Genomic DNA, 18,317 nt, shown 5'->3' with positions numbered 1-18,317 from the left:
CGGAAAAAAAGATACGTTAACATTTGCAAAACTGAATTGGAATCTGAAATTTGACACAGGAAACTGGACTTAAATTTAGCTCTCAGAATCTCAATGCTGAACTTCCATTGTATCTGATTTCAACCTGTACATTTTGTGTCTACTGCAGCTACATCATTATATATAAACATTATTTTAAATCACTTTAAAACTCAAATTTCTCAAAATATGCAACTAGCTACTTGGAACATTCCGCACAGTTGACAGTCAATAGTACCATCCAGGGAGCCCTCATCTTCCCAGCTTGCCATATCATAGTGCAATAATATTTCTACTTTTAAACCAATGGGGAAGAGAAAGGATGGAAAAATCAGGGCTGGGAAACGTAAAGTAGATATGATTATCCTTAAAAGGCAGAGTCACACTGCAAACAGAGATCTGATCTTGGAATCCATCAAGCCTAGGCTCAAACCCTGTCACTAGGTGAGTCACAATCTTTCTGAGTCTCAGTTTCCTCATCTGTGAAATTGGGATAATACTTGTAATAACCATAGCACAGTAATGTTGAGTCTCAACTGAAAATTATGTATATCAAGCCCTTTGCAAACCCCAAAGCATTGCATAATTGTCAACTAATATTCTTTTCAACAGAAATATTCCCTTTGGCAAGCAAGAAGCATTCAGTTTTTAATTAGGAAATGGTTTTAAAAAACAATCTAAAGTTTTCTATAGTATGCAAGTGGCCTGTCTGCATTAAATTACTCCATGCTAGACTATCGACTATCTGAGTTGGCCAAGAAGTCAAAGGCTATATACATCTAATTACCCACAAAGAGAATTTAACAAATTCCTACTTTTAAGATAATTTTAAGAATTTCAAGTAAAATACCATATTCCAAAATAAAGAGGGTTTTGGGTTTGGTTTTTTTTGGGGGGGGGACGGGATGGGGCAAGATGATGCCCATCATGTTTTCAGTCTAGTCAATCTAGACAAGAGACATGGTTGTTTTGGTGAGTTTGACAATGAATCGAGAAGTCCAATCTCCATCCCCTCCAACTCCTCATTATTTTTAGAGCTATATTTGAAGTCCAAAGGAGTTTTGCAACCACAGCAAAAGATACCTCATGGGGGAATTTTATCACCCTTGAGCAATGGAAGCTTGTCAATTGATTTGATTGACTGAACTGATTGACTGAATAGGGAAGCAGCATGAGAAAAGTTGTAGGAAACATTTAAGTGCTTTTCAGAGGAATTCTACTGTTTAGGGCTGGCACCCAGCCTTACAGGTGTGAGCATCTGGATACTTTCAGAGAAGTTTCCAATGAAGGCCATGATGGTCATTTTCTGCATGAGCCTTTCAATTTTGCTGAACTGCATCATGAACCTATCCTCATCAGACAAGTTCTCCAGAGGTTTCCTTTCCCTCTCATACAGCCGCAACACTTTCACTTCATTTTCAGTTGGCAGGAATCTCATCAAACACTCCACGAAGTCTACTGGCAAGGTCTTCAAGTCAAATCTGAGGAGAAGACAGATGTGAAAGAAGTAGTACTGAAAGAGAGTGGGAAAAAAACCAACCTTCTCCTTATTTAGTGACCCCTGCTAACCCTGCCTACCCCCCATAACTCCTACACTGGTCAGTCTTTAAGCATTTCTGGAGGTCTGAGACTTTGCTGCTTCTAAACAACACAAATACTGGCAGAGATAGTGTGGGAACTCAGAATCTTGATGTGGTGCAACTGATTTCAACCAATCCCGATGGATGATCAAGCAACTGTGCATAGTATAGTGGGAAGAATGCAAGAAGTCAATTATTTGAATGTCTTTATCAAAGTAAATACTTTATTTCTTAAATAAAGTATTTATTTAATAATAAATGAAGTCAGAAGAACCAGGTCCAAAGGCTCACCCCAAACCTCACTACTGTGAGGTAATGACTATCACCACTCTATGACTCAGTTTTCTCATCTGTAAAGTGGAGACAATAATGCCCACAGTGCCCACCTCACAGGTGGGCTGCATTATGAGAAAAGAAATTTGTGAGTAAAGGAATTTAGTAAACAATGATAAAGTATGTGCTATTGTTAGGCATCCTTTATGAAAACCTAAACCACATAGAAAACTCTCATTCTCAGTTCATGGGATCATAGATTGAAACCTGGAAATGGAGGACTACAGATCACCAAGTTCAACTCATTTATTTTACAGATGATAAGACTGAGCGTCTGAGAGGTTACATGACTTGCCTAAGGTCACAAAAGCAACAAAGAGCAGAGTCAGGATAGAAACCCAGGCCCTCAGATTCAAAATCCATTATTCTATTAAACCATGATATTGGCTTAATTTTCTTGGGCCGTCAAAGGCTCTCTCTACCAGCAGCACATTCCAACTGATCTGCAGGAACATGTCATGGCAGGGTCTCACTAAAACAGTCGAATTAATTTTACCATGGCAAAGACATTCAAGTGACTAATTTTTTTGACTGAATTAACTAAGAAAAGATATTTTGGTCTAAGAGTCATACATGCCAAGCTGAAGGAATTCACCTCTGTGAATATTAAACTCAGGCTCCAATTTTAAATCTGAACTATCCTTATTTAAAGAAACAATGAAATTATATTTAATAATCACTACATACCCCATTCATGTAATTTTTTTTTTTTAAGAACAAGTTTTGGGGCAGCTAGGTGGTGCAGTGCATAGAGCACCAGCCCTGGAAGGAGGACCTGAGTTCAAATCTGAACTCAGACACTTAACACTTACTAGCCATGTGATCTTGGGCAAGTCACTTAACCCCAATTGCCCTGCCTTCTCCTACCCCCCCCAAAAATAAAGAACAAGTTTAAATATTAGACACTAGCAAACCAAGGAAGAGAGAAAACTTCTGCTTGACAAAGAGTGGAGAAATAGGACAATGGAGTTAGTTTTTCTAGGGATCCATAGATGTAATGTTTGTAAAAATCAAGCCTGTTTACATGATATCAGAACCCTTGGTAAATTCAGTAAAAGAGTCTATCAAATTTATTTTACTTTGATAAAGACATTCAAATAATTGGGTTTTTTTTTTAACCAAATCAAGTAAAACTAGATATTCTGGCCTAGGAGTCACACATGTAAAGTTGAAAGAATTCACCAGAGTGAATATTCAATTCAACCTTTAATTTTAAATCTGAATTACCCCTATTTTTTAAAGAAACAATGGAATTACATTTAATAATCACAACATACCTCAATCATAGAATGTTTTAAAAAAAAGTAAGTTTAAATATAATATACTAGCAAACCAAAGTAAAATCTGTAATCTTCCTCTTATTCAGCTACAAGACACTGGATTAGATGACCTCTCAAGGCTCCTTCTAGTTCTAGAAGGCTGTAATGATACACTAACAAGATGTTATAATGGCATCATACAGTCCAAGTCCTGAGGACTTTTTAATCTCACAAAGCACTTCCAAAAAGTGTCCTATTCCCACATTAAGGTCACCATGACCTTCAAATGATTGCTTTGATGTTCTTTATAATCAAGTAAATTAACACAATTACGTTCAATGCAATCTAAGGCCAAAAATGAACTGAGTTTAATGTGCCAAATGAACATTAAAAAACACATTCTTCTTCTTATGAATTTTCACATTTGCCTACATCATATTGGTTTTTGGTATTCACTTAGATCATTCCCAAGATACCAGGTAGCTTATATAAGTTCAACAAATCTGACTTAAATTCAGTAACTTTGGAAAAAATAGACCACTTCACCATTATTTCCCTAACACATACAAAGCTTATATTGGATATTTGTTTGCAGAACCAATGTACAATGCAAACATAAGATAGCAGCTTTATATATAAATATAATAAATGTATTTTATGTTGATATGCTAATATAAGCATATTATAAAATTATACATACTAATAAAACAATAAATATATTTCTATATTAATATAAAGAGAAAATAATCCAGGAGATATTAATTACTCATTCTAATTCTCTCTAAGGTAATTTTTCCTCCACCTATTTAGCATCAGGATGTGATACAACTCAAGAGTTTAGGTTTTCTTTTTAAAGGAAATCTGTTGCTCACAGATACTAAGAACAGCTGAGTCTTCTTATTCCTATAGAATCATTTCTGTTTCCTGTCAAGCCATAACTGTTTTATATATCTTTTTGCTTCCCCTACACCTCCTTGAATATGTTTTTACAGAACTATGCCCTTAACTTACATGTGAATTGCTTTGCATATCTCATCTGCAGTCTTTCCAGCTTTTCTTAAGGTAATGGCAAGATTTTTGGCCCGATTTGCTTCTAGTAATGTTACTTTGTTTGATCCTTTTTGAGTTATCTTCTGTTTGCTTGAAGTAAGATCAATAGCAGGACCTTGGGCTTTTGTCTTGAATATTTCCTCAAATTCATCCACATTTAAATCCTGAAGGAAGAAAAAATTAAATTGGAAAATTGGTTCTGTGTTTTTAATTTACTTATAAAACCCCTGGAGAGTTTTTCAAGTATTATTCATCATGCTTATCAGAGATCTAGGAGTTTCTGCTTAATATTTTGCCTAAGACTGAGGCCTTAGATCTTTTCCTAGTTTAAAATTGGAATGAGACTTCAATCACAAGTGCATTAAAAATAGTGACTATCTGTAGGTAAGAACTGATTATTTCAAAAAAGCTAATCAAACTGACTTAACATGGCCACGACTATGAATTTTGATTATCCAAAGTAGTTGGTTCATGTTGTGATATTTGGATCCTTATGCATTTGTAGAATGGATAAGGGAGGTTTTTCATGTCATCTTAAAATTTATAAGGAAAAAGGATTATGTCATATGCATGCTTAACACAATATATTTCAGGAGCCTAATGAATAATGAATACTATCACCTGAAAGAACACTGCCTCTGGAGTCACAGGATTGGGTTACACGGATTAGGATAAATTCCTGCCTCTGAAATTTGCCACCTGGGTGAACCTTAGAATTAAGCTGCTTAATCTCACTGAATCTCAGTTTCCTCAACTGTAAAAGAAGAAGTTGGATCAAATGGCCAATGAGTTCTCTTCTAGCTCAGTATCCACAGACCTATTTCCCCTCTGTGTAACTGGAAATATCACGTCCATGGTGAGATTTATCTTGGCTGAGCCAAACTACCTTTACTGGGCAGATCAGAAAGCAAAGTTATACCCACTAAGAGCATCATTACCTCCAGAATTCTTTCATCATCAATTTCATTGAAGACTGTCCCATTGATCTGATTGGGTTTCAGAGCAACCCAATTAAAAACAGGCATGCGGAACTTTGTCTTGATTGGCTTCTTGATTTTCACGGCTACAGGCATCAGAAGGAACAAAATTAAAATTCTGCAAAGAAATTGGGACCATCTGGAACAATCAAACAACAATCCTTGCAGATGACACTTCATCACTGGAGGAAAATGGGCAAGAGTCATCCAAAGCTTTAAATCCTGAAAATAGTATGTGGCCTCAATAGACAAAAACCAGAGGGATTTTTAGTTCAATTCTCAGTTGGTTGATGGACTCTAAAACTGTCTAGAAACTAAAGAGTTGTTAGTTCCCCAACCCAACCCCCCACTCAAGTTAGGCAACTGGATTACTGCATCATATTGTGAATGAATAAATTCAGAATAAAACCAGAACAAATGGCATTTTTTTCTGTGAGTTCAGAAATTACTGCCAACATTACTGGACAGCAGAAAATGTTGAGTGAGCCCTCTATACGACTGAGCTCTGTCTTGCCAAATGTAAACTGCTTTGTGATGTTAACTTCCTAAACCTTTGGTTTCAAGGTTCAAGTTTTCAAACTAGTCTTTAAAGGCTTTCATTAAATATTACAGATAAAGCTGTCCAAAATGCCAAGGATGTACACTCAGGAAGAACAAACCTTCAGCCAAAGCCATAAATTCCTGTTAATGGTTTGTATAATTTGGATTATACCTATGGAAAAATTAGTTTTGTTTCTGAGAACTCAATTCAAGGCAAACTTGGCTCAAACAGACTAAGCCCTATGAAGTTCTGAAAAAAATGTTCAAGTAGACAAAAGCACCAAGTGACCTTTACCTCTCTGGTCCTGGGTTTTCTTCATTGGTAAAAAAGGGGTTAAGCTGCTTTCTAACTCTGTAAGAGCCAATGATCCTCAGATATCAAGGAATGAGTTAGGTGCTCAGTAAGGGATTCCATACTTTTCTTCCTCATTTCAAGAGCAAATTTTCAACAGGAGGTCAATTATTTTTCACATGTGACTATAAAGTTTTAACAAAAATAATGATTTTCATTTCTTCTCATGAGAAGGGGGGAGGGTCAATCCAAAGAAATCATATTAGTTTTTCTCAACTGAGGATAGACTAGGTGATCCACCAAAGATCCACTTAGTAAATAAAACAACATGAAGACTTCCAGCTACAGTTTTCTTCTCAAGTGTGTCATATGAGGCACATTTTATTACTGGGAAGTTTCACCATTTGTCATCATTAATAAAGTAGGGATGACAAGCTTGAATGTTCCAGGGCAGAAAATTCAGTGCACATACATTTGAAGGGTTGTTGGGTTTTTTCCTTATTAGCCATTTCCCTTGCTTGTAGCTAATGGAAAGGGGGAGAAAACATGTTGCCTCTCATTCCTCCAGTGTCACAAAGGCCATATAAACAGCAGGAATGTCATCATATAAATCCATACAAAAGCATGCAGGAACACAGACACAGCCTTTTTACCAAATCCAGCCTTTATACAACGAAATCTATCACTATCTTCCACTAGTTCTAACTCCTGTGAGCTTCAGTTCTCCTTCCTTCAGGGGACAGAAGAATTCAGGCCCTGCATGAGGGTGGTATGGTGGTGGTGGGAGGGGAGAGGGGAGCAGAGATGGAAATTCCACTCAAGTTCTCCCTTGTCTCCTCTCCGGAGTGTGAAATTTCAGTAAACTAAAAAAAGCTTACCCTCTCCATTTGGGTTTTTCTTGTGCTTCAGTTTCAAAAACAATACTTGTTTTAATCCTACTTCCTCATATGGTCAGTGGGGTAAAGTCAGTATTGGTCTTAAGTCTCCCAACCCTCACAGAGGTCCTCCATATGAGTGGATCTTTATAAAATGTAAAGGAAGCACACTTTTGTTCTGACAGATGCCATTTCCAATAGGACTGACATGGGGGTGGAAGTGGGGGCAAGGGCTCAGAAATAGCGAAATAGAGACTGTCACCACCCATAAACTTTGACCCCTGCCCAAGTCAGAGGGAGAAGCTTTGCTGGTTTAACAACTGATAGAGTAACAGAGCAGTAGAAGGGTGAGAATAAGTTTATGATTTGGTATATTAGCATATCTTGGCACTGCTAGCAAGTCTTCTCCTATGCTAAAAGTGTGTGACCCTCTCAGAAATTGGAGGTCTGGAAATTCAGGGATTCAAGATAGTTGCACCTAACTAAGAACATTTCCTTTTCTCATGAGGAAGAGAGTCTGCCTACAAAAGACAGACAGCCCTAAAACAAAAAGGAATGAAGGAAGGAAGGAGGGAGGGAAGGAGAGAAGAAAGAAAGGAGGGAAGGAGGGAAACAGGAAAGAACAAAGAGAAAGAAAGAGGAAAAGAAAGAAAAAGGAAGGAAGAAGGGAAGAAAGAGACAAAGAAAGGAATAAAAAGAAAGAAGGAAGGAAGGAAAGAGGGAAGAAAGAAAGAAAAATAAAGAAGGAAGGAAGGAAGAAGAAAAATCTTATCTACCAATTCAGCTAAAGTAGTCTGAGGCAAAACTGTGGGGAAACAGTAAGCCAACATCATGACTCTCCTCAAACACAATGTCAGAATGTAATGAGTCTGTCCTTAAAATAACATGGAGTGGAAAGATGTCAAGGCACAGAGCAATTGACAGGAAGACGTGGGTAAATACTTAAAAACACTCAGTGAGAAGGAACCTACAGAAAAGCTTGATTGGCCCATCTTTTGTGGAAGCAGAGGACAAAGGAAATAAAACAAAGATTAGACATGGTTAGAGTCATCCATTCAGCAGTTCATGCACTCTTAGTATTGTATCCCATGCTTATCCTGACACAGCATTTCACAACTAAACGCTGAGTGAGCAAAAATCTCTGAAGGCCTGCATCAAAGCTTTTTTTTTTCTTTACCTTTTCTTCAGTAGACCCTTATTAGAGAACAAACAGACCAAATGTTTAATTGTATTTCACAGAAAGGACCTCCAACAACTATAAAGCTATGAAAACAAGCTTGGGGGAGGAGGGGAGGAAAGGATGCTAGCCAATCCTATAGGATATGAAGAGTCTTTTGTTTTTAAACAAAGAATTCCAATGAACTGAAGCCCACATTTCACATGAAGCCCACACAGTACATTCATATCTACATGTTTAACTTTATAACCAACTGGAGAGCTCCAGACTGTATGGCTTATCAAGGCCAGAGCATTAATTTAGGCTCAATGAAAATGCCTTAGCCAGGGAGAAAAAGCCAACTATGTTTGGTAGGTGATGCCCCCAAAGCACTGGAAGTTTCTTGTCCCCTCAAAGATTCATAGATTTGTGGAATGAGTCTTCCGCTTAGATATAAATAGTAGTAGTGTCGTATCTGTAAATCCAAGTGTACACTCCATACATGGGCTTTTAATAGAAGCCTTCTTCCAACCCAACCCCATCTTCATCTAAAAGGAAAACACTCCACTGCTCCTATGTATATATATATATATATATATGAGTATGGCCTGCTGTTCCCTGTGCTGTCAAAGCCCTAATGAATTCTGAGTTGCCACCAGATTCATAATTGGGATAGTTCTATGCCAAACTGTCCAACTCTCTGCCTCTCATCATTAAGAAAATTTATTCTGATAGACCTCCAAGATACATGGAGAGGAATGGTTAATGAAAATGCCAGCCACACATATTGCAAATCTAATAAGATGTCATCAGTGCTAATGGACACTATTACCTACCAGAGCATTGGGTATGGGCACTCAGGTGTTAAGCACCTCCTTAAGCAATCTCCCAATTCCACAAGCAAGTGATCCATAATTTGGAATCCCTGTTACCCATTCACATCCTTCTAAATGACAACTAGCATAGAGAAAATAAGATTAATTGTAGCAGCTTTGAAAATAGCTGTGCCCAGTCATGAAAACAGCTGAGTGAGAATAAACTCATAAGGGGCTCTTGTGCCCCATGGTAGTATCAAGCAAACCAAGACTACTGGTTTAAAATCTTTTTAAATCATGGGAAGATTAAAGATATCTTAGAAAGTCAATTTGCTGAGCCAATGGTCAACTGGAAGGGGATCTGACCCTTTCTGCTGCCAAGCTCATCTGTTCTATCACTGCAGGGCTGAGTGATAATGTTAGGACAAACTCAGGAGGAGAGAGGTGAATGTCAGCACATATGGTGCCGCATCACACCCTACCAGCCAGAAAAGATGCAGAGTCAAATCAGCAATTCAACAACAGATGCCTCTCACAACTTGGATGTTCTTTTTATAATGCTCTAATGGAAAGCCTAATTAGGAAGTTCAGGTATGCAAGAGGGGTTAGAGTATTTCACACGTGATCACTAAGACAGGCCTGTCAGCTAAATGGATTCCAGGGGACTGGTTTTAGGAGGTTTTGGGAGTTGTCATTCTTAAAAAACATTCCATCATCTACCAGTTCCATGATAAATCAGCTTCTCCCTCCTTTTCTCTTTCAGAAGAAAGAAAAATTCTAGGAGAAAATGGCAGACTGGAAGAAGATGAAGAGGAGAAATAAGTTGTGCATTTCTTCTGAATATTTTGGGCAAGGTCCTCCACTTGCCTCTTTAATAAAAGCTACATAAAAGGGAGGGTAAAACCCAATGGTACTGGCCTGATGATGCCAGAATTTGGTGGTGTCAAATTTGTGTTACCAAAAGGGATAAGCTAAGTAGTCCTAATGGTCTCCTGGTAACATGATTAAGCACTTTTCAAGGGATTAGGAACTCGAACATGCACTGGCTTATCCAAGAAACTGTTGCCTTGTGGGTTTGGAGCAGGAAATTTTGAGATGGAAGCTAGAGTAGTGAAGTTTCATCCTCCAGAAAAAGCCCAAACGTGCAGATGGCCAGGTGGGGAAAGTCCCACCAGGTGAGAAAGGCCTATTTGTCAGAATAACCCCCAACCTCTTGAAGCTGATCTGAGTGGGAAACACACTCTTTTATTCTACACAGCAGGTGGGGCTCAGAGCAAGTCTGAACACCCAGATGTGTGTGCACCTGTGAAAGGGGTGCTGACTGGTAAAATAGATTCCATTTCCTAAAGAAAAACAGTCCTGTGATTCAAAATTAAGGATTTATACTTCAAAGCTTAAGGGTAATCTATAGAAATTATTTCTGATAAAGAAAGAAGCATAGAATTTACTTTTTTCTTTCTTACTGTCTCCTGGTAAAGTTACATGTAACATGAATTCTTCTAAGGCAGCTGAAAGGAGCTGAGAAAGGCTGTTGCTGGCAATCCCTGATCCACAAGAAGAAACTCTAATGCACTCAAATAAACTAATGTGACGCCTAAGGGTCTACAATACACAATTACTGTGAGGAAAAAAGCATTCTCTATTTTACAGACAAGATCTTCACTGTCCTTAATAAAACTAGCTGGAAGTCCTTCTCTGAAAGCACCGATACGGGCTTTGCAGGGAGTAATCACTCCAAACCAATATTTGCTATGTGAATGAACAAAAGTGTATTCACCTCTGAACCTAGATGTCGTCCCCTTCCATTGGCTTTGGCCATAACCGTGGGGGAGAACTTGAACAACATCTGAGAGGCAGACTTTTGGGAGCTCATGGACCATTTAGAAAACAACTTTGGCCCTAGAAAGAAGAGTGTCACTTGGGAATGGACAAAGTAATGGCTAATGACAGACTCTTAGAGCAGGCATTTTCACTCCAAACCTTATACTACCAAGGTTCCTTCAAATACAACTCCTGTCCTCTGGGAGAACACATCAGAAAAAAAAAAAAAAAAGCAAAGGGATCCTCCTCTAGACTAATTCCACAATCTTACCTGCTAATCCTGAGTTGAAAACCACTGTGGGGGAAGCTGTGCCAGGCAGTGGGGGTGCTGATGGAGGAGGCGGGGGTGGTAGAGGAGCTGGTGGAGTGTCAGCGGCTGGTCCTGGGAGAGGAGGTGGTGGAGGTGGTGGTGGGGGCGGAGGAGGGGGTGGAGGAACAGGTGCTGTCACTGGGCCATTTTGTACTAACAGGAGGGAAAGAAGAAATGATTTAATTGAGAAGGTGGCACAGAAATGAGAAGGCTTACTCTTTAGGATCTGCTCTCAGCATGATTGAAAGCAAATATCTAAGGCAGGAAGTTCTTACTCTTCTTTTTCTATCAAGATCCCCATTTGGCAGTCTGGTGAAGGGTATGAACCCCTTCTCAGAAGAATTTTTTAAACAATAAAAGGAAATGCAAAATTTTCAGTTAAAGGTTAGGGAAAATAAAGATATAATTGTTTCACCCAAGTTCAGAGATCTCCTGAAAGCTACCCATGAAAAGCTAACCATGTTAAGACAGTTAATCTAAGGAGGATAGCAAGTTTTCCAATGGATTCTCATTGCACTCAAACTTCTGAAATCAAAATGTAACCAGAAAAGGTGAACCAGACAAGCAATTTTAAACCTTCAAATGTTAAAGGCAAAGAATATGTCCTATATGTGGTGTGACAATAAAGCAATTAGACAGTTAATTTATCTTTAACACACTCCGCCACTTTCAGGACCACTTAAGTCAAAATTTTATGCTTCCTTGTGATGTGTAAACGACTCCGTTCTTAAGGGCCACGATGTCTGAGTGTAAACTGACAGAAACTACAAAGCAGGAAAAGTTTCAGGGTGGGCCTGGCGGTGCTTGTTCATCTGTTGTCCCAGGATCAGCCAGCCTGAATTTAGTGAGGCACGTCCCCTGGTCATAACCAAGTAAGCTGTTCCATCCAAAGCAACTCATTACCATCAACTGTCTACTGGGGCATTAAGGGGGTTATGGTCCGCACAGACAAAAAACATCCCCAGAGCAATGAAGCTTTGAACAAGAATACCAGAATTTATATATCCAAATGACTACCCTCTGAAGTGGTCTTGGAAGGGTTACAGCTTTCTGCAATGATACAGCCATTGTTTCCCCCTCCCCAACTCCCACCCCTAAAATACTCCTGAAACTTCCTCTTGGAAGCTGCCCAAGAACCAGTTTAAAATTTCCCCACCTCCAACACATTCTCTTATTACTCTGTAATAATAGCTGGCCTTTACATAGGTTTGCAAAACACTTCAAATATTATCTTTTTTGACCCTCAACAAACCTGGCAGGTAAGTGCTATCGATATTCCTATTTTACAGATGAAGGAACTGAGGCTGAAAGCAATTAAAGGTCACACACCTAGTAAGTGTCTTGGGAGGGATCTGAATTCAGGTTTCTCCTGACTCTCAGTTCAGTGCTTTAACCCACTGGACCACCCAGATGCTTCATTACTGACACAGAATTGTATAAGCCTACCTTAAGTATTCATTTATTTATCAGACTTGATTTTGAATTATTCTTGGCTATTTCTAAATATAAAAAGTATTCAAGTGCATGATATAAAAATATCAAGTGTTATCAATGAGGAGGATATTCCAAATAACAATCACATTACGTGTGTGTATTTACTTATTATATGGTGCTTTGAAGACTACAAAGAACTCTTTTTAAAACAACCCTGAGGTAGGGGGTACAAATAAGATTACCCTCATTTTATAAAGGAGAAAACTGAAGTTCTGGTAAATTAACCCTCTTTCCCAAGGTCATACAGGCACTAACTAGCCAGAACAGGATTCAAATTCAGGTCTTACTAACTCCCAAGCTAGAGCTTTCTCCTAGCCACACCACAAAGCACATTCTGAAAATAATTCTAAAAGAGGAATCCAAGAGGTAATTCCTATGAATGGGGCCAATGGTTAGGTGGTTGCTATCGTTCAGTCGTTTTAATCGTGTCTGTCTCTCGTGACCCCATTTGGGGTTTCTTGGTAAAGACAATGCAGGATGATTTGACATTTCTTTCTCTAGTTCATTTTACAGATGAGGAAACTGAGACAAATAGGGCTAAATGCTTTGCCCAGGGTCACACAGTTAGTGAGTGTCTAAGGTTAGATTTGAACTCAGGAAGATGAGTCTTCCCGACTCCAGGTTCAGAGCTCTAACCACTGTGCAACCTAGCTGTCCTAGTTAGATGGTTAGAATCTGTTAAGTTTCTTTCTGTCTTTCTTTTTTTTTAATCAGTCACATTACATTACCTTTACCAGTCATATCTTGTATGAGCTGTATAGTGCTCAGGGCACTGTGAACATTCAAATATTTCATAAGATTTTTTTTTTCTTAAATTTAAGGCATTCTTTACCTGAGAACACAGAAGCAAAATACAGACTGAATGAAAAAAATGGGCCTACATATTTAACCATCTGCCCTTTGGAGGCCTGCTAAACTCTCAAGACTGTCACAGCTAAGAAGAAGTCTGGCAATGACCTTCCCACCCCTGCTACCAATTTCAGTTTTGGGGGCTTCTTACCTGCTGTTTCTGATACTGCTGTGGATGGAGGTAGCGGTGGGGGAGGTGGTGGTGATGGTACTGAGGAAGGGCTTCCGGAGACTTGTCCTACATAGGCATTAGGATTAGCTGTTGCCTCTGACCCTGCAGGTAATGTCCCAGAAGCCACGACTGGCAGGATGGAGATGTCCCCATCCCCTTTCTTCTGGATTTTAATGGTCCCTTGTTTCTCCAGTTCATGAATCTTTTTCTCCAGGGTAGACTGCCTTTGAATGGCTTCTTCTTTTTCTTTGACCATTTTTCTCAATGTGTGAACTTGGGTGTTTGCATCTTTGTAGATTTCCTGCAAAAGAACTCAGTCAAGAACCTGTGACAGGAGAACCAGGATTGCACTGGAAAATGACTGAGAGGGTGTGAAGGAACATTTCTAAAATCTAAAGGTGAACATACAGATGTTAATATAAGTTATGTAGAGCTCTTTAAGAAACAAGAAAAGTGCTCGTTACTGATAGACAATATGCAACACATTTTAGTTCAGTGTTTATTTGTAATGTAATAGCACTTTACACTACAACAGTCAATTGCCAATTAGCCACGGGTGGAAAAGAAGCAGGGCACAGATCATCCAAAAATAATTATAAATTTTAAGTTGACTTTGGAACAAATCACATGATTTTCTTTTTTCAAGTAGCTAACTGCCTTTCCTAATTGTGCTTTGCATCAGTTAATTATAAAATTAGGTTTCCCTTCCCAGGATTATACCAGGTGAAAAGGGAAGGAGAGGGCCCAAGAAGCATGCTGGAGCGAAGCCAGGTTGGATTCAAAATATACCCAGAGATAATGCACAAAATAGATCATCTGCTCATGAATAATCAGAGGTTGACTGCACTTGGTTTGGTGCATAGATACTTTTCATTTCTCCCTGGCCAAGACTCAGGGCTTACTGTTGCTTTTCCTCATTTTCTAGAGGGTGATGTGTCTGTATCCAAAAACTGTATCACCAAGTGATCATTTCTAGAGTCCAGGTTTTAAACAGAAAAGAAAGTTACTACCTCTTTAAGCAAATGCAACCCTCCTCCCCCAGCTTCAGTCCCTTCTTAGGGGGGCCTGAAGAGGGCCCTGGGAGAAAGTTCATCCCATGCACAGATCTCACTTGCAGGAATTGGCGTGTGTGATCTCTTAGCCTAGACCTCCAGCAGACAGTCAAACATTCTTCACACCCTGTCTACTATTAACATTGTGGGGATCTCAATGTGAATTAAGTCCATATGTTAAAACTTGGTTTCTATGGCGTGCCATAAAGTAAACTCACTGGAGTTAACTTCAGGACATATAAAGATATCTAGCAAAGGACCTAGACTTGATAATCATTGCATAAGCCCTGTGTCATTTTATTAACAGTGTTGTATGTAAAAAGCAGGCCATGGACCAGAAGCCTTGGACAACCTTTGTCTTTTTATGCTATGCATAGCTCCAAGCACATGGCTGGCATTTCAGAACTACTTAAATCACCACGGAGAACAAAAGCAATGCCAAATAAAATATCTGAGCTTGTTGATAATAAAAGGGATTTATTTTGAATTTCTTGGTAGATGCCACTGAGTCCTGTCTATGTTATGATTTCATTGTTTCCATGGCAGCCAAGAAATCTGGTTTCAAATGGAATTAAAGAAAAGCAATGCAAAGAAACCTAAATCCTAATAAAAAACAAGTGGCATCAATCAGATTCATATTGTGTTTATATTTCCAACCAAATGCAATATTGAACACAACTGGTTCATGCCATTGCCACATGGGAAAGGATGGTCAGTGCCAATCCTTCGATTAGAAATTACTGAACTCGTAGTACCATGTTTCACACATTTATGTAGATGAACTCTTGATCTACGTGTCTACTTATCTGTATACCATATCATCTCATATACATTATATCATTCTATTCTCCTGAAAATAATTTATTCCATATCCAACTGGATGAAAGCTCGAAATCACTCCCTGGAATTTTGCATCTGGGCAAACTGTCATTGTCCCACTTACTCGGACGACATCCAACTCCTTGTTCCTCTGCATGAGCTGTTTTTCCAGTTCCACAATCTTGGCCATGGCTTCATTCTCTGTGTCTTGCAGCTTTTCAGACAACTGGAAGAGTTTGAAAAGGAGCTACATTACTATACCATATGGTCAAGCCACACAGAGTTACCTACTTCTAAGGTTCAGAAAACCCTTCTCACTATGTTATCCTTCCTTAGGATAGTGATTTTCAAAAAATATGATCGGTAGACCATGAGAGTTTTCCAAGTCATCACTGGCTTATCACAGATTATTAAGTAGTATGACTGTCTATTTTAATATGGGCAAGAATAATTACTTATGATAATTATACATTGAAATGAGTTCATGAGTGTTTCATCAAAAGCAGTCCTCTTTCTACCCATTCTGACGAAGGACAATGACCTGTGGGGGTACCTGCCCCTACCAAAGTGCGTCAAAAGCTATTTGAAAATTGCTGATTTAAGAAACTTTTGTTCAGCCATGATAGGCACATAGCATAACAATTATTGTAGCTTAGGGTCTACCCAAAAACTAAAGTCACATTTTTGGAGGTCAGCCCAGATAAAGTCATAACTCGATGAGTCTAGACACAGATGTGGGTTCACCAATTGAGTTTAATAAGCATTCATTAATACCATTATGTGAAAGGCACTATAGTAGGAACTAGGGACATAATGACAAAAACAGAAAATTAGTCCAACTCAATAATCTTTCATTTTTCTGATGGGGAACAAAATATACCCAGATAATCAAATATAAAATATATGCCAAGCAAATTTTGGTGTAGGGGATGCTAACAATTAAAAAGGTCATATGAGGTAGCATTTAAGATACACCCCGAGTGGAAGATGGGATACTAAGAGCTGGAAGTGGGCAAGGAATGAATTCTAGGCATGGGACCTATGGGACCTATGCAAAGGAGACTGAATGCTAAACATAGAAAAGCAAGTGAGACATTCTATATGGAATGCGGAGGGCCATGGTTATCTTAAGGATACAGAGTAAATTATGCTAGCAGCAGTTTTATGGGAGGGTGGGAGATTCCATCATTCAAAAAGTTGCTTTAAAAGGATAGCTTCTTTCAGTTTCCTAGGTCTCCCTGCTAACAAAAAGTATGCCACCTCTCTTTTTTAGACTAATTTGCAGCCAGAAAATTAAGTATGGAAGATACTTGGATTGGAAACAAACAAAAAAAGGTGTGTGTGTGTGTGTGTGTGTGTGTGTGTGAAAGAGAGAGAGACAGAGAGAAACTGAGAGAGACAGAGACACAGAGAGAAAGCCACAGACAGAGAGAGCAATAGGAAGAGAAGGGAGAAAAGGAAGAGAGGGAAAATGAGAATTTACAGTGCTGCTATTTGGAATGGAGGACTTTCAGGAAGGAAATACTGAGACTGAATTCACATCCTAAGGAGGATGTGTCAACTAAGTGACTGTCTCTTAAATATATAGGGAGGTGTTACTGACCCAACTACTTGGTTTAAATATAAGCAATGAAGATGCCCATTTTCAGCTTGCTTTGATGTGCTTTAATGGTGCAGTGGCCAAATACACAGTCTCATTTTCTTGAGTAATCAAGAAGAAGATGGATTATTTCTCAAAGGGGGCACCACTATTCTAGTAAGGAGGGAAAATGCCTCAGGAGAAAGAAAATAGAACCTTAATTTGCATAACATTGAAAGATACTTCATTTCTAGTCAAAAGCTAATAGTAATCCATGAAAGGATCTCATAGGGCTTTTAGTTAGGTTCCAATTTCCCCCTAAACTTAAGCAGTCTGAGATTAGCTGCTCTGCTCAACCATCTAAAAGGATATTTCCTTCTCACCTTGAAGCAACCAACACACAGACAGACAAGCATACCATCATAAGATCACAGATTTTGAAATGGAGAGGACCTCAGAAACCATGAACTCCAATCCCTCATTTTATAGATGAGGAAACTAAAGTACATAGAGGCTGAGTAACCGGACCAGGATCATCTAGCTAATAGTGTCTAAGAGTCCAATCTCCAAAATATTACAGTGCCATGGGCAGCTAGGTGGTACAGTGGCTAGAGAGCTGGGCCTGAGGTCAGGAAGACTCATTTTCCTGAGTTCAAATCTGGCCTCAGACATACACCAGTTGTGTAACCCTGTGCAAGTCCCTTAACCCTGTTTGCCTCAGTTTCCTCATCTGTAAAATGAACTGGAGAAGAAAATGGCATACCACTCCAGTTTCCCTGCCAAGAAAACCCCAAATAGGGTGAAGAGTTGGACAAGACTGGACAATGACAACAAATACAGCGCCTTATACATCACAAAGTGTTTCACAACAACTTTGTGTGGTATTGATACTATAAATATTAGTTATCCTAATGTGGGGGCGGGGGGAGAGCTTGGATTTGGACTTGTGATTTCTTTGTTTTGGCAAATTCATGAAGATTGGCAATTCATAGGCAATAAAGAGTTCTCAAGCTTCCTGGGGGTATTAAGAGATTAACATGACCAGGGTAGACACAATTATTTAATATCTGAGGCAGGTCTTAAATGTAGGTTTTCCCAATTCTAAGGCTGGCCCTCTATAGACTATACCACCCTTTGACTACCACCCATCCCCATTTTACAGACAAGGAAGCGGAGGCTCAGAGAAGCTGTGAATACAAGGACTAAATTCAAATCCGGGTCTTTTGACATCAAGCGCAGGACTTCATTATGCTACATAAGTTTTCAAAATTAAGTCTTGTATTTTAGAGCTCTTACTTTGATTCTCCAGGCTGCCTGTATTCAAAT

General features: G+C 39.0%; 1 protein-coding gene across 4 annotated transcripts in view; it reads right to left on the bottom strand.

Annotated features, from left to right (window-relative positions):
- The window catches only part of FMNL2 (formin like 2), a 35,500-nt gene extending 19,840 nt beyond the window's left edge, over nt 1-15,660 (bottom strand). For all 4 annotated transcript variants that reach the window (XM_069080196.1, XM_069080195.1, XM_069080197.1 and 1 more), the window contains exons 1-6: nt 15,537-15,660; nt 13,521-13,842; nt 10,988-11,179; nt 5,179-5,303; nt 4,202-4,404; nt 1,265-1,499 (exon numbers count right to left, since the gene is read on the bottom strand). In XM_069080196.1, coding sequence (XP_068936297.1) covers nt 1,265-1,499; nt 4,202-4,404; nt 5,179-5,303; nt 10,988-11,179; nt 13,521-13,842; nt 15,537-15,602 — 1,143 coding nt within the window. In that variant the 5' untranslated portion in view covers nt 15,603-15,660. The remainder of the gene's footprint in view (nt 1-1,264; nt 1,500-4,201; nt 4,405-5,178; nt 5,304-10,987; nt 11,180-13,520; nt 13,843-15,536) is intronic.
- Between the last annotated feature and the right edge of the window lie 2,657 nt (nt 15,661-18,317).

This window comes from Petaurus breviceps, unplaced genomic scaffold, assembly GCF_028583685.1.
Source record: "Petaurus breviceps papuanus isolate PSGF00001 unplaced genomic scaffold, PetGlider_PUasm1.0 91133, whole genome shotgun sequence".
NCBI lineage: Eukaryota > Metazoa > Chordata > Mammalia > Diprotodontia > Petauridae > Petaurus > Petaurus breviceps.
The sequence above is the reverse complement of the archived record's forward strand: the minus strand, read 5'-3'. Positions and strand labels throughout refer to the sequence as shown.